Here is a 24,708-nt window from a genome sequence, read left to right as displayed (position 1 = left end):
GTCCCGAAAGGGTTAGGCTTACCGGTCATGATGACTGGACAGAAGAACCACTCTGAAGTAATTCCTTCGAAATTCACAAAACAATTTTTTAAATATCTTTGCAAAATCCTGGGATATTTTTTTTATAGAAATGACGTTTTGAAAACTAACTTTAATATTTTATACAAAATTTCTCAGGAATCTTCGTATGAATTATATGAAGAAATTTCATTAGATCATTTTCTTTCCAAATTTTTATATGCAGGGTTTCTGGAATAAAACCTACAGAAACACCTTAAAATATCTTGAAAGGAGACGATTTTTCAGAAATTCCTTGATTCAGGACTTTTTCCTTCCAGCTATTGCTTCAGGAATACATTCTGAGACTCCTCCTCAAGAGATTCTTCCAGGAATTACTTTTATAATTCTTTCACCGAATTCTCCAGACGTAACTACAAAATTCAAAGATTTTTACAAGAACGTTTCCATGAAGTGTCTAGATAGTTTATTCCAGTTTTTTTAAGTAATACTTTCAGAGTTCTTAGTTTTTCAATGTAATCCTGCTGAAATTTCTCGGAACTTCCTAATACTTTTTTTTCGTGGTACTTCCACGGAATTCTTGAAAAGGTAATAAGAAATACATCCACGCTTATTTAAGCAAATCTACTAGGATCTTCTTCAAGATTCCTCAATAAGTTCGTCCAGAAATGAGGAATCTCAGGGGATTTCTGTAGCATTTATTTCACAGATAACTCCAGCAGTCTCTTTCAAAGATTTCACAAATAGTTCCTAAGGGATCATACACAAATTATGTCACGCTCCAATGGGGAGGGTGTCAAGCCAAACGTGACAAACCATTCTAGACCCCCCTCCCCGACCCCCCTCTCTCACGCTTTTTTTTCCAATAATTCCGCTCAAGAAACGAATACATAACCTTTGATATTCACCTTCCAGCAATCACGACTGGTGGATGCGTTGGAAGAAATATAGAAACAAGAAAACAAAAAATAATGTACTATTTGTAGTTACTACTCCGTTATTGACTAGAGTGATCGAAATTTCAGAAAGGATCCAACAGACGGAGCTTGGAAGTGGCTTACCATCTTCAGTATATTATTTCGAGAATTCCAAATATTATAAAGTCAATAACGACACCGGCCACGTCCTTATGTTCCTTACAATGTTAAATAGATTTCTGTGATAGTTTTGGCTCAGCTTTTGAGACGCAAAGACATTTTTACCATTGCGCTCCTTATTAGTCAGGCCTGTTTTTTCTGATCGTTTATCGTATACCAGAACAGGCACTACTACTAACACGGGCGTAGAATCCGTAAAAACGATCCGGGTCGCAGAACTTTGCCCGTTTGGCGCCACTTTCAAGAATAGAGTTGCAATATGTAATTCGTTGCTTGAGAATGTAGGTAAAATCTTATTTCTTATAACATATTGCACAGCAAACTGCGTGGCAATAAAGAGACAGAACTAGTTAAACATAATTTCCCACCATTTACCCATCATCAAAACAAATGGCACTGACATAATTCCCAAGATCGTTTCAACGCTTACCAATATTTCTGTGACGACAGACGCTGAGGAAGGCACCAAAAAGTCAACGGACGCCGCTCTAACGAGAATAAAAACGACATCAAATTTCTTTTCATTAGGTGATTGAGCTCCTGCTCCAGTAGACGACAGCCGAATTCGATACCATCGGGTCTTCTTTCATTCCACAAGCACTGCAAGCCATCATCGTTGTCAACCTTCTCAATTGATATTAATTCCAAACGAAAAGCTACCCATGCATTTCAAACGGTCAAAGTCAAAGTGTGCTGTCGTCCAACAATATCACTGGACTGGAGTGAAGTGCCGCACATTTATCAGATTTCTTCTAACTAAACCAAATTGCATCAGCCACCCCTTTTCGCTTGAATTAATTTTCATGAATTATTATTGTGTTGGGCTCCAAGAAAGTGAGAAATATTTCTGAGGCGCGCTATCTTGCTCAACGCTGGGAGGGTCTTCCATTGATTACGTGAACTTGAACTATCCTTGCATGCTTTACAATTAATAGTTTATCTCACACACAAATATGTAGATAAGCTTTAAAAATTGACATAATGGTTTGACGTAATTAAGGGACAACCTCCTGAAAATTGTAGAACTGGCAGCATTCAATGTTAATTGGACTGAACCTTTAGTGCGGCTTAAGGTTGCATAAAATAAAACACAGCCAAATGAAATCATCTTCTTTAATTTTCCTCGTCGGACTAAAGCCGCTTCTCAACTTAGCAAAAATAATTTTAGCCGCTTCTAAACTGAGAGCTTTCTATACTAATTGATGTGTTATTTCGTGAAAATCTACGAGAAGGACATAGAGCACTATAAGGTTTTCAATACGACCTTAATGGTTGGATTACCTTGAAAAAACATCACTTTAAAAATCGTATGAAATTTACTACTAAAGCTAAGTATGCTGTTCCGCTCAAGAAAAGTAAAAATTTCTGCCCAAGAAATGGTCAAGAAATTTCCTACAGTGAGCTCCATTTTAATTGACATTTCTTTTCAACTCCGTACTGCGATCAAAGAGAAATGCTTTTCTTGAGCATTCCTTGCAAGAAATTTCCCACGCATCGAGATAGGCGATTACTTTTCTGTTGAAGTGCATACTTCGCTTAACTATTAAATAACATAATCTCATCTCTGTTAGAAATCGTATCGGAAAAATAAACTCTATAATGTAAAAAAATAATTCATTGCATGGTGTTTCACCGACTAGTGGATTACAACAAAATTATAACACAATCATATCAAGTTTTGTTACAAATAACCAATTTTGTTTTATTTTTGTTAGAATCACTTTGAGTTGATGGGGGAGAGTATAACATAATTAAAACAAAATCAGTTATTACAACAAAGATTGTTTCAAATTTGTTTCAACTGAAAACATAAATATAACAAAATTCGTTGTACAAATTTGAAGGTAATCGCTAATAACAAATTTTGTTATAATCTGGTTATAAAAAATAACAAAATGAGTTTTTTTTTATTTGAAACATAATGAGTTAAATTTTTGTTTAAATTATAACATACATTGTTACAATTTTGTTTGTTATAATTTTTGTTATTTTAACTACTAACCAACCAAAATTATAAAATATTTTGTTGAAAAAACGTGCTATCTGAGTAACAAAATCTGTTACAACTCTGTTGTAATCCACTGGTCGGGAAGGCATTTTCCCCTTTGGCACTCCCCCAAATCTGTCTGTAATGAGTTGATAGACGTTTACGAGTATTTTTTTATATTTGAAGGGAAACAAAAGTTTTGAATGATTTTAAATGTTTGCTGATGATTGAATGATGGATTCTTGAGCCTTAAAGATCATTTGAAAAAAAAAAATGTTTTTTTTTATGGCTAGCTCGATGGTCCTTTGAACGGCAGTTGTACTGATTTTACGTTCTATAACTCGATGCCTCTCTTCCCTTCGATATCAAGAGTTAGCTGTGATAGAGAAATTGGAAAAAAAACTGTTATATACAGAATGATAAATGTAATAATGTGGCACAATTCCCATATTTTATACATTTTACGTTTATTCCCTTCAATTCGTTTATCAAAATGATCTCAATAGAAAGACAGACCCGGAATTCTTAAGTATGAATTAACGGCGGTTGCCTGGCTATAAAGTTTATATCTTATGCGTCTTTCACAGGAAGGTACTCTTCGATGTATCGAGTTTTATCCGACTACGGTGGTAGTGATCCAATTGAGACCTGACCCAACAACGCTCTTTCCAACGCAACGTTCACAACCATTCGTTCTTTTCCTGTTTTATTTTCTCGATGGTGGCTCTACGATGCCGTTGGAACTAGTCCTACCTAAAGTTATGAAATTGTAATGGCGTGTAAAATATAGTCTGCTGTACAAATAATCATGTGGCATGTCGTCATTTCAATGATTTTTCATTTAAACTTCAATTGAAAATGAATGAATTTTTCATGGTTGTGTAAATTTAACACCAATTCGATTGGAAAATACAGAAATGACAGTTGAAATTTGCGTTTATCTCGATGCTCCAAATATGTGAATGGAAACAAACTTAATGTTACATTACTTTTAAGCAGCGATAGTTTCCTCAGCAAACTCGTGTCTATAAAGATCCTCAAACGAATAAAGATCGAACCCATCGATTTATGTTGAGCAATGCATTCCAACTGGCTAACGGAGACTCCATCCATTAATTATGTAGCGCAGGATAGATGCTGCGTTGTGAACGGCTTTGGGATCCGATCTGTGTTTGTGGACCTATCATTATAATAAAAAAGAAATAAAGCGACCATCCAGCTAAATAATTGTTCATGTCGTCCAGTTTATCTTCACACACCAGTTCCACTTCTACCTCACTTCGATGATATACATCTTCTCTGAAGATCGTTTTGTCCAGAGTAATCAGAGAGACAACCTATAATAGCCTAACGAACATGTCGAGATTTTTATGATATCTGCTAAGCAGCTACTGGGCAGCTTAGAAACTAGGCCATCTGGAGCCAGATGCTGTCGTTTGGGATGTACCTTCACATTTTGTATGATAGATAACTGCAATTTGTTGTATATTTTATCACAGAATGAAATGAGAAATCAGTTCAAAGTAAGTTAACGTTGGGCTGCAGGATATGTCATATCAGTAACATATTTAAAGCTTATAATCTTTCATTTGGAATAGTTGGTTCAATATAATCTTCTCAGCCAGTTTAATTAAAGTTTTATATCATGATTAAATCAATTCGTGTGCCTATCAGCTTTCAGGAATTACCTAGCCTTACGATTAATTTCTCTTTGTGTCACGAATTGACGATATATATGGGCCTGTACTATATATCCGATTATCATTCTACACTCAGTAAGCATTTTGCCGACCTTTTCACATTATACTCATGTTAACCGTTGTCCTGCGTATAATGTTCGATAATTAAGTGCTAATTAATGGGAAGCGATTTGTTTTGTTTCAGTCCTCTTATAGGGAAAGTCGTTAAGCGAAGCATTGAGACAGCAATAACGATTCGAAAGAGTACTACTCCACTAATGGAATTAATATTATTCACGTATCAGGCATAAGAAGTTCGGCATCAGAGGTAATTTCTTTACCAAATGGAATGTTTACACCGTCATCGTCATATGGGTCATTCATCAAGAGTCCACAAAAAAGTGCAAATCGACCATCACGGATTTCGAACAAATCTTGGTCAACTATTCATTCACTTGATACATGCAGAAAGTTCCAATTCTATGCAGATCGCACCATCCCTCGAATAGGAACTATGACAAAACCCATGATTTTGCTTACCTCTTTGAATTTATATTTATGGCAATACTAAATTGCAGTGGTTCTCAACCTTTTTGTAACTGCGAATCCCTTCGAAGTTCTACAAACATCCTACGAACCTGTGAAATTGATGACAAGGAAATCAAAGTTTAAGGATGCCTTCCAAAGATATCCGGCCTCCAAATTAAAGGCTAGACTAGACGATATGTTTGACTTGTTGAGATAACTCCAGAAATCCATCAATTCTGATCTTTTCATATTCATTTTAATTTAGATGTTTCCTCGAACAGATATGTTCCAACGTTATAGCCAACAATGTAAACATTTTGCTATTTCAAATGATTGCAGTACCTTTTTCATTTGGTAATCGTGTTTGGTGTCGAAATTCACCAGAAAAATCGTGTTTTTTGTGACGTCGCCGAAGTTTTTTTTCTCGTTTTGTTGGCACGCGTTCTGTGTGCAATCGTGTTCAGATTTTCTCGTCACCGGAGTGATATTTTGCTTTTGTGAAATGAGCATGCTGATTAAAGTAGCTCACAGCTGCTCAATCAAGGGTGGATGACCGATTTGATGAGCTCGTTCCATGCTTTTATTTAAATGTACAATATATTATGAAACGTGACACCGGTGGGGATGTTACTTAAATTAATTGATTTACCAAAACATGAAGAGTTCGCCACTGTAAGTGTCGACATAGACTCTTGTTCATTGACATTAAATACCCCATACCTTTCCATTTACCTGATTTTATAACAAAATTCACCATTAAAATAGAATGTTTGAATGTCAAAATTTGTTATTGGTATGTTTGAAATAAGAGCTGAAAGAAATAATCAATAAGTTTGTAAGGCATAAAAACTAAATAATATGATATTTTGCTATTACAAAATAAAAACAAAAATATAGGCAATAGTAAATAACACAATATGTTGTTGTTTAAATATTGATAACAAAACAATAACTAAATAATGGTAAATTTAGCTCTTTGACTTGATTATCTAAATTTATCATGATTGAAAAATAAACTTTTTGTCTTCCTGCAAAAAACCTACTGTTGCTTTCAAAATGTTTAATGAATATCATACGAATTTTAAAATGAGTTACGGCGAAATTTGGTATTGGTTTGTTCTTATGAATTATTTAAATACAGTTTTAAAACTTCAAATTTGAAGTATCAAAATTATCACACATATAACTGAGATGGCGAAGTTTGTTTAATGTTTTTTAGTATTTTTGCACAAATAACAAATTTTACCTTGATCGTATATTTTGTTATTGATTAGTTATTCGATGACTTTCAAGGATGACAAGACCAAAAACCAATTTTGATATGATTGTATGTTTTGCTGTTGATGAGATATCTAATGTCATATATTGATAACATAATAATGGTTAAACTAGACATGATCGCAAAATTTGTAATTATTTTATCATTACTTTGTTATTCACCTCTACCCGGAAAAGGCCATTAGAGTAGTTTAAATTTCGTCATGAATTTTTCAAAAAACTGTTTAGATATCCGTCAAGTATCTGCGAAAAAACCTTTCAAGGATGACTGCTACATATATAAGCAACTCTAATCATAAATACTTCTGATAGATTCGACAGTATTCCGCCATTTATTTGAATAGAAACAGTTAAAAATACGAATTTGTTCAATTCTGTCAATAGTCAGCCAAGAAAATCGCAAGAACATTTTCGAAGATATCGCCAGGAATCTAACAAAATCTGCCTAGGGTCAATGCCTAGACTTTGCCATGGATACCTCTTCGAACGATGTTAGTTTCAAATCAGTTCAGGTGATTTAAAATTAGGCTGGAGTCTCTTACAGAAAGACACTTTCAAAACGATAAAATATATTTTTTTTACATTTGAAGTATGAACCGATAATTATAATATCTTGCAAGAGATTTCTCACATTTGTTTCCCACATTAATCAGTCAAGGAAAACTAAGCTTTTTTATTATGCCTTCGTGGACCCTATGAGAAGCCTTCACGGTGTTTGAAGTTCCGCGAACCAACGGTTGGAAAATCGTTACCTGGGTAAAGTATCTCGAACCACAAAAAAAAAGAAATAAAATGTGGCTCACGAAAATATACTAAACATATTTCGTAAGAAATCGATTAGCTGGCACTACTATTGCTATTTTTAAAAATCTATTATTTATTTGGTGTTCGGTCGTTTGGCCGAATGCCGTTTGGCCAAATTACGAACAAAAAAAAATAAATTGCTACAACGCTAATGTGTAGGATTCATACGTGTGATCCAACAACTGATTAGCTATTTAATTTGATGATTTGTGTTTTCAACGGAAGGCTAAGTTTTCAAGTGGTTTTTAATGATTTCATCAGACATTTTTCCTTGTTTATATATAGGCTAGTCTTCGGAGTTATACTGGCTTCAATACAATTGGCAATAATTTAGCATATATCTTGATTGATAATTTATCCTTCTTTAAATCATCGGCAGTTCTTTGTAGTTATGCTGATTTAACCGATTATTTGCATTACATTTGCTTAAATTTTTATAAGAGATTTTTCCTTCTTTTAATTATAGGCTGTTCTTTCACGAGAGAAGTATTTTTGAAAGTTATTAGAATTACAGTTTATAATACTTTCATAAGGAGTCTTACTCAGAACATATTAATTAGCTCAAGGGTTATCAAAGACAAGATGTCATTCTCATCCAAGATTAAGATTGCAACGTGTGATCTAAACTTTACATCATTACACTGTGTTTTATATTGTCAATTTCATGGGCTTTTTGAATAGCGCCCAAACCGTAAATTTTAGCGATATAGTTTGTTCGAAGAAATTTCTTGGTATATTAAAGAGCATCTTCTGATGCTAAAAGTTTTGTGATCAATCCACCTAGCAGTGAGATAGAAAAACTATTTTTTCAAAACATTTAGATAGACAACAGAAACAACTTTGTCGAAGACATGATTTTTCTATCTCTTATACTTTTTGAGATATATGCCGTTGTATGTGAATAGCCCCTAAGAATCATATTTTTTTTATCATAACTTTTTTCCAAGCTTTTAGATTTTTTTTGTGTTTTCTACAAAGTTGTTTGTCATGAAAAAAAAAACCCGTTATCTTTTGAAGTAACAAAGTTATTTATGAATTGCATTTAAATAAATGATGCCTTAAATAAATGAATACCCTGAAATAAATGATTTATAAAACTGAGCGATAGGACCATTTCGATGACACTTGAATTTGTTGTCATCATTCTTTTCCTGGCTATTCCATTAAGAGCATTGATATATCAAAACAAATCGATTGAGTGGAGATCTCCTGCAACATTGAACGCATAATATCTGAATAAATATCTTGTTATTACAGTAAACGTAAATATTTGCCTGAATAAGCATACAACATATATGAGCAAGTATTATTTTGAAGAGATAAAGCTCCAACAGAATATATGAATAAAAATAAAACGTTTGATTCTGTGTCTCGTTAACAAATAAGAAATCGAAGTTTTCCAAGTTGATAAATTATTGATTTTTAATTAACTTATTACAGTTTCAATTTGTTCATTCATAAATAAACCAATTCAGACACGAATACAATGTAATATTCACACAATTATCAAAAGCTCTATTTCATTTAACCCCTCTACCGGCAGCTTCATTTTTACCGGTAAAAATATTCAGATTGCGTTAAATTCTTTGTTTCTCAATATTTTTGCTCCAATTTTTCACAAGATCTCAAAAAACTCTTGTAGTTCAAGAATCCGTGTCGATATTAATCATTGGTGTTCTAGTTTTGTAAATATTCCGATGTCCCTTGGGGGACCGAAATTTTTCATATAAAATGTCTATGGCGGCCATTTTGTTTTTGGTCAATTTATCCAAAAAAAAAATGTGTACTCTACAATGTCAGGTAATTGGGAGCTACACTGAAAAAATCATGCAAATCGGTTCAGTATTCTTGGAGAAATCTGAAAATTACGATATGAGGATTTTTAGAGTTTTCAAGATCTTTATTTTTCCAGCGTGGTACCAGAAACATAAATTCTCATTACTCAAAGACGGCTGCACCAAATTGCTTCATTTTCTCACAACTTACTCGCGTTAATATATCATTCCGAAGAGTGAATATCCGAATACGATATAAAATCTATAGCCTGAGATATTTACGTGGGTTATGACTACGCGTCGGTCCCCCAAGGAAATTTAAAATATCTCCAGATACAGATGACCAATTATCAATAGCGACACATATTCTAAAACTAGTAGAGTGAGTGAGTTTTTGAGCGTTTGTGAAAGAATGGTGCAAAAATATCATGAAACAAAAAAGTTATCGCGATTTTAATATTTGTTTAATGGTTAAAAATGAAGCTGCCGGTAGAGGGGTTAATCACCCATATTTTATAAATCAAATAAAACAGTTTGATAAAAAAACAACCTTTTTCAGTGAGATTCATGTTACCGACATGATTCAAAATGCTACGTCTGCTAACCTTTTTTAAATTGACAGGGATATCAATATTATGACTGTGTTTAATTTATGAATAGAGCGGTTTCCCTGGTTAAGGTGAAACAGCTTGGAAACAATTTCTAAGATTGTACTAAAACTTCAAAGGCACAAATCACGCGAAGAAAACGTCCAATAACAGTGAACTTTTTTTGGATATGTGCACTAGCAGAAAGCTTAAAATAAGAAGATCAGTATGTTTGGTAATTAATTTTTCAGATTAGTACCATTGAAATTGTGAGTAGGTGCACAAGTCGGCCATCGTGACGGCCATCTTTGAATTCCAAGATGTTTCACCTTAAAAACGGGGTAGTGACTATTTTACGTAGAGCACCATAGGCGTAAATAGGTATCAAACTTAAGGGTCACGGCTCCTTCCTATTAAATAGGTAGTAGATCGTGTAGAAATTACACAAGTTTACGATGCTTGTTCCGATAATATTTGTAAACCGATTATAGAAGCTCACCTCCATACAGGGTAGATCAAAACCTGTAGTGCACCAAATCGATTGACCAACTGTATTTGAAACCACACATGACACTATCATGGAAAAAGAGTGAACGTAACAAAAATATATTTTTGGGTTCATTTTTACAAGATGACGGTTTTTACCCAGTCACGTGGAACTCGAATAAAATATGAAAAAATGAAATGAGACTAAAAGCAGGAAACAAATTTTCTTTTCCAATTCGGCTTGAAATACAATTTGGTAGGATTATAAACAGTATGTAGTTTTAAATGTAGAGTTGGTTGAATTGAAGTGCAAGATCTATGTAAAATATTAACCTTTTGAAGCAGAAAACTAATGCACGTTTGAAAATAAGAATTATTATTGCTTAGCATTTCAGTAGCAAGCTATTCATTTCTCCAAACTTCTTAGAATATTACTAGTAAAATTTTGGAATTTCTCTTAATTTAACATGAGATTGAATTATAACTTTTTTTCTGTTACATGCTAAAGTAAATTGAAGAATTGAAACTTGTATCAAATAAAGCAGCCGATCTCAAATTCGTACGGTACCGTAATCCGGGGGCAAATTGATCACTATTTCACAACTTTTTGACATGGTTTCCTTTGGAATTCAAAAATTGTCAAATTTATTTCGGTAAAATCAGTACTTCATTGATCTCTATCAGTACATGCAATAGATTTTTTATGAAATAAAATTTAACATTTCATAAAATTAGTTTTAATATCAAAAATTGAAAATGACACATTGGGGTGAAATTGATCACTATATAATAAAGCATATTTTTGAATGTAAACTTTACCTATCTACTAAATTTGGGTCTCCTGAATCTAAAAATGACGTCAACATTCTTACAACTAGTGTATATCATTATTTTATTGCAAAATTAAACTTAGTAAATCTGCACAATACGCCTAAATGTATGCAATTTCACTTGATATAAGCACTTCATTCAACAATAAACGGTTTAATGGTCAAAAAACTATTTTTGTAATGTTGTACGATTTCAAAAATGAGTTCAGCAATTCACACTGAAGCTTACACAACATTTTGAACACTTAAAGTTTATACGCAGGCTTAGTACCAGCTGATTGTTTAGTACCGACATTTCCAACAGTATTGCTAACACCTTCAAAAACTGTGAATATTTCTATGTAAAACTGACTTTAATTAAAAATGAAATAGTTTAAAATCATCATTAGACATCTATGAACTAGAAAACATGGAATGTCCGTGATGGCAACGAAGTATTGAACATCCTTGAAGGGAAATGCTATTTGGTACCGACGTGATCAAATTCACTCCAGTGATCAATTTGCCCCCGGATTACGGTAATAGTTATATGAAGCTTGCGCTTTGTGGTACTTTGTTCTTGAAATTTATAATATCCAGTTCACTTTTGATATAGCAAAAATTTATGGAAAACAAAAAAACATCACTTTTTGATCAAGAAAATGGAACAGACGTAAGTAGAGGCCGCCTGAATAACAGCTGTTTCATAGGACTCGGTAACCCTTAAAAGGCGTGGACGACATTGTTCCACGTTTTTGATCAATCTTTTGACTCAATAGATCAATTCTCAAAATTTTAACTGTATTGTGAATGGGATTAGTTGCACCTTTATATGCACTAGGATTTGTAAATCGGTGGCCAATCCGGATACATGGCCGGACATGTAGTGTACACCTTTTATTCCACGAGTCATTCTTGGTAAAATTTCAATATATTTCGAATAACTAAGTCTAGCAATCGCAAACAATATTGTCATCTCTTTTACAATTTTTTTCCTGTCCCCCCCCTTAGCTACACCAATGTAGAACGCAGCATTTATGAATCGTTGTCATTCACAAATAAAACAACCTGGTCCTATCTCATAGTTACGTTACGTTAGGCTTCTTGCCGTTCTCAGGTCTATAATAAGATTACAGAAATAAAACTGGTGTGGAACCTTCTCACGCAAAAGCGAACTAATTGGCAGAGTTATTGCTGCTCAATTGTTTACATCCGACGATGTCGACCATATCGTTTATGATTTGTGGCTTCTTGCTCTCTACTCTGATAGGTGTGTACGTACTTGCCGATGAATGTGGGGCGCCATTCTGCGTAATCCGTTCCTCCCACGCATTGAAGACAGTGGATCTGAGACATAAAATATGTATTTCCAAAGCTCTAAATTCCATTTAATGTTACAATCGTTTCGGTGATTACATCTCGATAATTTACAACGTTTTGTATAGTTTTGCTGATTTGTTCTGTTAGCTATTATGAAACAATGAATACCTAAACACATTATCCAGAAGACTCAAATATGTTTACGGTAATCTATTTTAGGTTGTATAAAACAATAATTTTTTTAAACAATTTCTTTCCCGTAGCTCTTCGGATACTTGAGGGATTTTTATAAAAGTTAAGTAAATACTTGAGAAATAATATTAAAACTCATTACATTTTTAAATACAGTTTCTAAAAGCCATAAAATTCAAATACGTGTTTTCAAGTTGTTGGATCAAAATGCTAAATTTGAATAGAAAATCTCGAAGAGGTGAGACAAAAACTCAAAATCAAAATATTATCAGCCTAAATTGAGCTTGAGATACGTATTTAAAACTGATTTAAGTGGACAGAACGAACATTTGAATTGAATTGTTGTTCTTGGTCAGTACAATTAAGTTGCCACAGGTCTGTCCCACTGACTAACTGACAAATGTATCCAAGCTGACAGCAAAAATAGAAACCATCAAAACGTAAAATGATAGGCACCATCTGGTTGAACGAGTTAAACTAAGCTGTGCTGAAACATAATCTAGTCGCAAACAACTGTTTGGATAATTTAAAATATAATTTATATGTAGCTCAAGTTCATTTGTCTTTTTTTTTCAATTTCAGAACAACAAGAATTGAAATGTTAAGAACATACAGTAGCCCACCAGCTATGGATGATACACAAACAAGGATCAGAAATCCTGATGAAAAAGAGTCGAAATTTAAGTAGAAAAACATATTTCCTACCCAAATATTTAATCTATATAGATTCATAATAAATGATATTTCAATTTGTCACATTTTTAATTTTATTAAATATACTTTCTTGTATAGCATAATTGCATAATTCGAATAAGCCAAACAATGAAGAGATCTGTTTGGATAATGTTAACAACTGATTTAATTAACAACACATTACAAATAGGTTAAATTTCGACAGATCCATCAGATAATAAATTGACTTCAATCACGAAACAGACACGCACGAGTCATGCAAGTTTCACCTATTTAAAGCTATCACTTTGTCTATGAGATAAATATTTCGATTTTGGCAATCATAAAGCATTTATTGTTGTAATTTCAGAAAAGAGGTTGCTTGATGTAAGTTTCTCCCCCATTTAGCTAGTCTTCTTCGTTGCGTGTGCAAGCAAGACAAGAGTGTATAATGGATGCTAATTTGATAACTAATACCTATTTTTCGTTTCTTCTCCTTTCAGTTATTTATCATCGAGCGGCAGGTGTTTGACTTCCTCGGATACATGTGGGCACCGATACTGGTGAACTTCTTTCATATAATATTTGTGATATTTGGATTCTTTGGTGCCTATCAATATCGTCCAAAGTATTTAGTAACGGTAAGTAAAGAACTGTATAAATTTTGATTTTCATCATTTTTAAAGCGTTTTAAATCTATTTCAAATCCAATCCAAATCCAATCCAAATCCAATCCAAATCCAATCCAAATCCAATCCAAATCCAATCCAAATCCAATCCAAATTCAATCCAAATCCAATCCAAATCCAATTCAAATCCAATCCAAATCCAATCCAAATCCAATCCAAATCCAATCCAAATCCAATCCAAATCCAATCCAAATCCAATCCAAATCCAATCCAAATCCAATCCAAATCCAATCCAAATCCAATCCAAATCCAATCCAAATCCAATCCAAATCCAATCCAAATCCAATCCAAATCCAATCCAAATCCAATCCAAATCCAATCCAAATCCAATCCAAATCCAATCCAAATCCAATCCAAATCCAATCCAAATCCAATCCAAATCCAATCCAAATCCAATCCAAATCCAATCCAAATCCAATCCAAATCCAATCCAAATCCAATCCAAATCCAATCCAAATCCAATCCAAATCCAATCCAAATCCAATCCAAATCCAATCCAAATCCAATCCAAATCCAATCCAAATCCAATCCAATCCAATCCAATCCAAATCCAATCCAAATCCAATCCAAATCCAATCCAAATCCAATCCAATCCAATCCAAATCCAATCCAAATCCAATCCAAATCCAATCCAAATCCAATCCAAATCCAATCCAAATCCAATCCAAATCCAATCCAAATCCAATCCAAATCCAATCCAAATCCAATCCAAATCCAATCCAACCAATCCAATCCATCAAATCCAATCCAAATCCAATCCAAATCCAATCCAAATCCAATCCAAATCCAATCCAAATCCAATCCAAATCCATCCAAATCCAATCCAAATCCAATCCAAATCCAATCCAATCCAATCCAAATCCAATCCAAATCCAATCCAAATCCAATCCCAAATCCAATCCAAATCCAATCCAAAATCCAATCAAATCCAATCCAAATCCAATCCAAATTCCAATCCAAATCCAATCCAAATCCAATCCAAATCCATCAATCCAATCCAAATCCAATCCAAATCCAAATCCAAATCCAATCCAAATCCAATCCAAATCCAATCCAATCCAATCCAATCCAATCCAAATCCATCCAATCCATCCAATCCAATCCAAATCCAATCCAATCATCACATCCAATCCAAATCCAATCCAAATCCAATCCCAATCCAATCCAAATCCAATCAAATCCAATCCCAAATCCAATCTCAAATCCCAATCCAAATCCAATCCAAATCCAATCCAATCCATCCAAAATCCAATCCAAATCATCCAAATCCAATCCAAATCCAATCCAAATCCAATCCAAATCCATCCAAATCCAATCCAAATCCAATCCAAATCCCAATCCAAATCCATAATCCAAATCCATCCAAATCCATCCAAATCCAATCCAAATCCAATCCAAATCCAATCCAAATCCAATCCAAATCCAATCCAAATCCAATCCAAATCCAATCCAAATCCAATCCAAATCCAATCCAAATCCAATCCAAATCCAATCCAAATCCAATCCAAATCCAATCCAAATCCAATCCAAATCCAAATCCAATCCAAATCCAATCCAAATCCAATCCAAATCCAATCCAAATCCAATCCAAATCCAATCCAAATCCAATCCAAATCCAATCCAAATCCAATCCAAATCCAATCCAAATCCAATCCAAATCCAATCCAAATCCAATCCAAATCCAATCCAAATCCAATCCAATCCAAATCCAATCCAAATCCAATCCAAATCCAATCCAAATCCAATCCAAATCCAATCCAAATCCAATCCAAATCCAATCCAAATCCCAATCCAAATCCAATCCAAATCCAATCCAATCCAAATCCAATCCAAATCCAATCCAAATCCAATCCAAATCCAATCCAAATCCAATCCAAATCCAATCCAAATCCAATCCAAATCCAATCCAAATCCAATCCAAAAATCCAAATAATCCAAATCCAATCCAAATCCAATCCAAATCCAATCCAAATCCAATCCAAATCCAATCCAAATCCAATCCAAATCCAATCCAAATCCAATCCAAATCAATCCAAATCCAATCCAAATCCAATCCAAATCCAATCCAAATCCAATCCAAATCCAATCCAAATCCAATCCAAATCCAATCCAAATCCAATCCAAATCCAATCCCAAATCCAATCCAAATCCTCCAAATCCAATCCCAATCCAAATCCCAATCCAAATCCAATCCAAATCCAATCCAAATCCAATTCCAAATCCAATCCAAAATCCAAATCCAATCCCAAATCCAATCCAAATCCAATCCCAAATCCAATCCAAATCCAATCCCAAATCCAATCCAAATCCAATCCAAAATCCAATCCAAATCCATCCAAATCCAATCCAAATCCAAATCCAATCCAAAATCCAATCCAAATCCAATCCAAATCCAATCCAAATCCAATCCAAATCCAATCCAAATCCAATCCAAATCCAATCCAAATCCAATCCAAATCCAATCCAAATCCAATCCAAATCCAAATCCAAATCCAATCCAAATCCAATCCAAATCCAATCCAAATCCAATCCAAATCCAATCCAAATCCAATCCAAATCCAATCCAAATCCAATCCAAATCCATCCAAATCCAATCCAAATCCAATCCAAATCCAATCCAAATCCAATCCAAATCCAATCCAAATCCAATCCAAATCCAATCCAAATCCAATCCAAATCCAATCCAAATCCAATCCAAATCCAATCCAAATCCAATCCAAATCCAATCCAAATCCAATCCAAATCCAATCCAAATCCATCCAATCCATCCAATCCAATCCAAATTCCATCCAAATCCAATCCAATCCAATCCAAATCCAATCCAAATCCAATCCAAATCCAATCCAAATCCAATCCAAATCCAATCCAAATCCAATCCAAATCCAATCAAATCCAATCCAAATCCAAATCCAATCCAATCCAATCCAAATCCAATCCAAATCCAATCCAAATCCAATCCAAATCCAATCCAAATCCAATCCATCAATCCAATCCAATCCAATCCAAATCCAATCCAAATCCAATCCAAATCCAATCCAAATCCAATCAAATCCAATCCAAATCCAATCCAAATCCAATCCAAATCCAATCCAAATCCAATCCAAATCCAATCCAAATCCAATCCAAATCCAATCCAAATCCAATCCAAATCCATCCAAATCCAATCCAAATCCAATCCAAATCCAATCCAAATCCAATCCAAATCCAATCCAAATCCAATCCAAATCCAATCCAAATCCAATCCAAATCCAATCCAAATCCAATCCAAATCCAATCCAAATCCAATCCAAATCCAATCCAAATCCAATCCAAATCCAATCCAAATCCAATCCAAATCCAATCCAAATCCAATCCAATCCAATCCAAATCCAATCCAAATCCAATCCAAATCCAATCCAAATCCAATCCAAATCCAATCCAAATCCAATCCAAATCCAAATCCAATCCAAATCCAATCCAAATCCAATCCAAATCCAATCCAAATCCAATCCAAATCCAATCCAAATCCAATCCAATCCATCCAAATCCAATCCAAATCCAATCCAAATCCAATCCAAATCCAATCAAATCCAATCCAAATCCAATCCAAATCCAATCCAAATCCAATCCAAATCCAATCCAAATCCAATCCAAATCCAATCCAAATCCAATCCAAATCCAATCCCAAATCCAATCCAAATCCAATCCAAATCCAATCAAATCCAATCCCAAATCCCAATCCAAATCCAATCCAAATCCAATCCAAATCCAATCCAAATCCAATCAATCCAATCAATCCAATCCAAATCCAATCCAAATCCAATCCAAATCCAATCCAAATCCAATCCAAATCCCAATCCAAATCCAATCCAAAATCCAATCCAAATCCAATCCAACAATCCAATCCAAATCCAATCCAAATCCAATCCAATCCAATCCAAATCCATCCAAATCCAATCCAAATCCAATCCAAATCCAATCCAAATCCAATCCAATCCAATCCAAATCCAATCCAAATCCAATCCAAATCCAACCAAATCCAATCCAAATCCAATCCAAATCCAATCCAAATCCAATCCAAATCCAATCCAAATCCAATCCAATCCAATCCAAATCCAATCCAAATCCAATCCAAATCCAATCCAAATCCAATCCAATCCAATCCAAATCCAATCCAAATCCAATCCAAATCCAATCCAAATCCAATCCAAATCCAATCCAATCCAATCCAAATCAATCCAAATCCAATCCAAATCCAATCCAAATCCAATCCAAATCCAATCCAAATCCAATCCAAATCCAATCCAAATCCAATCCCAAATCCAATCCAAATCCAATTCCAAATCCAATCCAATCCAATCCAAATCCAATCCAAATCCAATCCAATCCAATCCAAATCCAATCCAAATCCAATCCAAATCCAATCCAAATCCAAATCCAAATCCAATCCAATCCAAATCCAATCCAAATCCAATCCAAATCCAATCTAATCCAATCCAAATCCAATCCAAATCCCCAATCCAAATCCAATCAAATCCAATCCAAATCCAATTCCCAAATCCAATCCAATCCAATCCAATCCAATCCAATCCAATCCAATCCAATCCAAATCCAATCCAATCCAATCCAATCCAATCCAAATCCACAATCCAATCCCAAATCCAATCCAAATCCAATCCAAATCCAATCCAAATCCAATCCCAATCCCAATCCAAATCCAATCCAAATCCAATCCAAATCCAATCCAAATCCAATCCAAATCCAATCCAAATCCATCCAAAATCCAATCCAAATCCAATCAATCCCAATCCAAATCCAATCCAAATCCAATCCAAATCCAAATCCAAATCCAATCCAAATCCAATCCAAATCCAATCCAAATCCCAATCCAAATCCAATCCAAATCCAATCCAAATCCAATCCAAATAATCCAAATCCAATCAAATCCAATCCAAATCCAATTCCAAATCCAATCCAAATCCATCCAAATCCAATCCAATCCAATCCAAATCCAATCCAAATCCAATCCAAATCCAATCCAATCAATCCAAATCCAATCCAAATCCAATCCAAATCCAATCCAAATCCAATCCAAATCCAATTCCAAATCCAATCCAAATCCAATCCAAATCCAATCCAAATCCAATCCAAATCCAATCCAAATCCCAATCCAAATCCAATCCAAATCCAATCCAAATCCAATCCAAATCCAATCCAAATCCAATCCCAAATCCAATCCAAATCCAATCCAATCCCAAATCCAAATCCAATCCAAATCCAATCCAAATCCAATCCCAAATCCAATCCAAATCCAATCCAAATCCAATCCAAATCCAATCCAAATCCAATCCAACCATCCAATCCAATCCAATCCAATCCAATCCAAATCCAATCCAAATCCAATCCAAATCCCAATCCCAAATCCAATCCAAATCCAATCCAAATCCAATCCAAATCCAATCCAAATCCATCCAAATCCAATCCAAATCCAATCCAAATCCAATCCAAATCCAATCCAAATCCAATCCAAATCCAATCCAAATCCAATCCAATCCAATCCAATCCAAATCCAATCCAAATCCAATCCAAATCCCAATCCAAATCCAATCCAAATCCAATCCAAATCCAATCCAAATCCAATCCAAATCCCAATCCAAATCCAATCCAAATCCAATCCAAATCCAATCCAAATCCAATCCAAATCCAATCCAAAATCCAATCCAAATCCAATCCAAATCCAATCCAAATCCCAATCCAAATCCAATCCAAATCCAATCCAAATCCAATCCAAATCCAATCCAAATCCAATCCAAATCCAATCCAAATCCAATCCAAATCCAATCCAAATCCAATCCAAATCCAATCCAAATCCAATCCAAATCCAATCCAAATCCAATCCAAATCCAATCCAAATCCAATCCAAATCCAATCCAAATCCAATCCAAATCCAATCCAAATCCAATCCAAATCCAATCCAAATCCAATCCAAATCCAATCCAAATCCAATTCCAAATCCAATCCAAATCCAATCCAAATCCAATCCAAATCCAATCCAAATCCAATCCAATCCAATCCAAATCCAATCCAAATCCAATCCAAATCCAATCCAAATCCAATCCAAATCCAATCCAAATCCAATCCAAATCCAATCCAAATCCAATCCAAATCCAATCCAAATCCCAATCCAAATCCAATCCAATCAATCCAAATCCAATCCAATCAAATCCAAATCCAATCCAAATCCAATCCCAAATCCAATCCAAATCCAATCCAAATCCAATCCAAATCCAATCCAAATCCAATCCAAATCCAATCCAAATCCAATCCAAACCAATCCAATCCAATCAAATCCAATCCAAATCCAATCCAAATCCAATCCAAATCCAATCCAATCCAATCCAAATCCTCCAATCCAATCCAAATCCAAATCCCAATCCAATCCAAATCCAATCCAAATCCAATCCAAATCCAATCCAAATCCAATCCAAATCCAATCCAAATCCAATCCAAATCCAATCCAAAATCAATCCAAATCCAATCCAAATCCAATCAAATCCAATCCAAATCCAATTCAATCCAATCCAAATCCATCCAAATCCAATCCAAATCCAATCCAAATCCAATCCAAATCCAATCCAAATCCAATCCAAATCCAATCCAAATCCAATCCAAATCCAATCCAATCCAATCCAAATCCAATCCAAATCCAATCCAAATCCAATCCAAATCCAATCCAAATCCAATCCAAATCCAATCCAAATCCAATCCAAATCCAATCCAAATCCAATCCAAATCCAATCCAAATCCAATCCAATCCAATCCAAATCCAATCCACAAATCCAATCCAAATCCAATCCAAATCCAATCAAATCCAATCCAAATCCAATCCAAATCCAATCCAAATCCAATCCAAATCCAATCCAAATCCATCCAAATCCAATCCAAATCCAATCCAAATCCAATCCAATCCAATCCAAAATCCAATCCAAATCCAATTCCAAATCCAATCCAAATCCAATCCAAATCCAATCCAAATCCAATCCAAATCCAATCCAAAATCCAATCCAATCCAAATCCAATCCAAATCCAATCCAAATCCAATCCAAAATCCAATCCAAATCCAATTCCAAATCCAATCCAAATCCAATCCAAATCCAATCCAAATCCAATCCAAATCCAATCCAAATCCAATCCAATCCAATCCAATCCAAATCCAATCCAATCATCCAATCCAAATCCAATCCAAATCCAATCCAAATCAAATCCAATCCCAAATCCAATCCAAATCCAATCCAAATCCAATCCAATCCAATCCAAATCCAATTCCAATCCAAATCCAATCAATCCAATCCAAATCCAATCCAAATCCAATCCAAATCCAATCCAAATCCAATCCAAATCCAATCCAAATCCAATCCAAATCCAATCCAAATCCAATCCAAATCCAATCCAAATCCAATCCAAATCCAATCCAAATCCAATCCAAATCCAATCCAAATCCAATCAAATCCAATCCAAATCCAATCCAAATCCAATCCAAAATCAATCAATCACCAATCCAATCCAAATCCAATCCAAATCCAATCCAAATCCCAATCCAAAATCCATCCAAATCCAATCCAAAATCCATATCCAAATCCAATCCAAATCCAATCCAAATCCAATCCAAATCCAATCCAAATCCAATCCAAATCCAATCCAAATCCAATCCAAATCCAATCCAAATCCAATCCAAATCCAATCCAAATCCAATCCAAATCCAATCCAAATCCAATCCAAATCCAATCCCAAATCCAATCCAAATCCAATCCAAATCCAATCCAAATCCAATCCAAATCCAATCCAAATCCAATCCAAATCCAATCCAATCCAATCCAAATCCAATCCAAATCCAATCCAAATCCAATCCAAATCCAATCCAAATCCAATCCAAATCCAATCCAAATCCAATCCAAATCCAATCCAAATCCAATCCAAATCCAATCCAAATCCAATCCAAATCCAATCCAAATCCAATCCAAATCCAATCCAAATCCAATCCAAATCCAATTCCAAATCCAATCCAAATCCAATCCAAATCCAATCCAAATCAATCCAAATCCAATCCAAATCCAATCCAAATCCAATCCAAATCCAATCCAAATCCAATCCAAATCCAATCCAAATCCAATCCAAATCCAATCCAAATCCAATCCAAATCCAATCCAAATCCAATCCAATCATCCAAATCCAATCCAAATCCAATCCAAAATCCAATCCAAATCCAATCCAAATCCAATCCAAATCCAATCCAAATCCAATCCAAATCCAATCCAAATCCAATCCAAATCCAATCCAAATCCAATCCAAATCCAATCCAAATCCAATCCAAATCCAATCCAAATCCAATCCAAATCCAATCCAAATTCCAATCCAAATCCAATCCAAATCCAATCCAAATCCAATCCAAATCCAATCCAAATCCAATCCAAATCCAATCCAAATCCAATCCAAATCCAATCCAAATCCAATCCAAATCCAATCCAAATCCAATCCAAATCCAATCCAAATCCAATCCAAATCCAATCCAAATCCAATCCAAATCCAATCCAAATCCAATCCAAATCCAATCAAATCCAATCCAAATCCAATCCAAATCCAAATCCAAATCCAAATCCAAATCCAATCCAAATCCAATCCAAAATCCAATCCAAATCCAATCCAAATCCAATCAAATCCAATCCAAATCCAATCCAAATCCAATCCAAATCCAATCCAAATCCAATCCAAATCCAATCCAAATCCAATCCAAATCCAATCCAAATCCAATCCAATCCAACCAAATCCAATCCAAAATCCAATCCAAATCCAATCCACCAATCCAATCCAAATCCAATCCAAATCCAATCCAAATCCAATCCCAAATCCAACCAACAATCCAATCCAATCCAAATCCAATCCAAATCTCCAATCCAAATCCAATCCAAATCCAATCCAAATCCAATCCAAATCCAATCCAAATCCAATCCCAAATTCCAATCCAAATCAATCCAAATCCAATCCAATCCAATCCAAATCCAATCCAATCCAATCCAAATCAATCCAATTTCCAAATCCAATCCAAATCCAATCCAATCCAATCCAAATCCAATCCAAATCCAATCCAAATCCAATCCAAATTCCAATCCAAATCCAATCCAAATCCAATCCAAATCCAAATCCAATCCAATCCAATCCAATCCAAATCAATCCCAAATCCAATCCAAATCCAAATCCATCCAATCCAATCCAATCCAATCCAAATCCAATCAAATCCAATCCAAATCCAATCCAAATCCAATCCAATCTTAATCAGAATCCAATCCAAATCCAAGCCAAATCCCAATCCAAACTCCAATCCAAATCCAATCCAAATCCAATCCGAAATCCCAATCCAAATCCAATCCAGACTCCAAATCCAAATCCAAACCAAATCCATATCCAATCCAGCTAAATCCAATCCAATCCAATCCTAAATCCAATCCAAAATCCAATCCAAATCCAATCTAAATCCAAATCCAAAATCCAATCCAAATCCAATCCAGAAATCCAATCCAAATCAATCCAATCCAATCCAATCATCCAAATCCAATCCAAATCCAATCCAAATGCCAATCCAAATCCAAATCCATCCAAATCCAATCCAAATCAAATCCAAAATCCAATCCAAATCCAATCCAAATCCGATTTTTACTATTGATGTTCGGGGTAATGTACCATCATTGCGTATTATATGTGTTAATATGCCGAAACATCGTTTTACATTTAAACGGTGTGAATAGCTACCGTTTGGTCTACCATACATCATGGCTCTCCATTAATTAATAATCATCCTCGGAGGCTATGCCTCGTTCAGCCTATCTTCGAACCATTAGACTCTTTTTACTGTGTGAGGTAAAGTCAGTCATAAAGATTGCAACTCATCGCGTAAGCACCCGAACTACGTAGGTTCTCGCGTTGCCTGTCCAAGCTATGATGTGGGTGGCCACTACTGGCTTTTTTTGCACACGACCTTTTATTGCTAGAGGCTCGCAACAATGTGGGAACTGATTCACATGGATACAGAAAAACAAATTCTTTCGAAAGACTGTGAGTAAGCCCTTCTGTTTCACATAAAGTGCGGTCCAGAATAAAGTACTCATTAATAATTTCTCATACAAGTTTGAAAACCTGAAAACCTCGGCCGATCTGATCCGATTGATTCGAAATTTTCACTAAAGCTCACTCGTAATTTGAATTGATTTCTGCAGAAAATTTACAGCATAACACACCGTTTTGAAAAACAAACGAAATTTTAATTTTGAAATATTGTAAAAACTTTACTGAAAATGATAAACAGTAAACTTCTATTTCTCATCAAATTTTTAATATTGAAGAAAACATTACTGCTCTGAATGCTTAAATCTACAAAATAAATCAGATTCAAAATTTCACCATAAAAATTTTTCGAAATGGGAGTATTGAGATAACTTAAAAATTTGTAATCGAAAAGCGCTGAATTTACTCTTGGGTAAATTTCAAGTAAAAACTTCCAGTCCTGTGGTCCCCATGAAAAACTATGTCAAAATTACGCATTCCTAATATTTTAGAAGTGTTCACCATGAGAAGTAAGTGATGTGAAACATGTTTCAGGGTTGCAGATCCTATTTTGGGCATAGTTACCATTTTTGGTTTTCACACACCAAACTTTCAATAAAATTGTTGTTTTCATACATTTTGAAGCTCTCAACTACTTAAAAAAACAAAGGTTAAGGCAAACTTTGGCTTGATGATTCTTCTTCAATTGATTT

At 34.7% G+C, this 24,708-nt stretch overlaps 1 protein-coding gene across 4 annotated transcripts in view; it reads left to right on the top strand.

The window, feature by feature from the left end:
- Nucleotides 1–24,708, top strand: part of LOC5576960 (sodium/potassium-transporting ATPase subunit beta-1-interacting protein) — a 182,039-nt gene that overhangs the window by 75,686 nt on the left and 81,645 nt on the right. For all 4 annotated transcript variants that reach the window (XM_021842971.1, XM_021842972.1, XM_021842970.1 and 1 more), the window contains one exon: nt 13,736–13,873. In XM_021842971.1, the coding sequence (XP_021698663.1) occupies nt 13,736–13,873 (138 nt within the window). The remainder of the gene's footprint in view (nt 1–13,735; nt 13,874–24,708) is intronic.

The sequence above is a fragment of the Aedes aegypti genome, chromosome 2 (assembly GCF_002204515.2).
Source record: "Aedes aegypti strain LVP_AGWG chromosome 2, AaegL5.0 Primary Assembly, whole genome shotgun sequence".
Classification (NCBI taxonomy): Eukaryota; Metazoa; Arthropoda; class Insecta; order Diptera; family Culicidae; genus Aedes; species Aedes aegypti.
The sequence above is the reverse complement of the archived record's forward strand: the minus strand, read 5'-3'. Positions and strand labels throughout refer to the sequence as shown.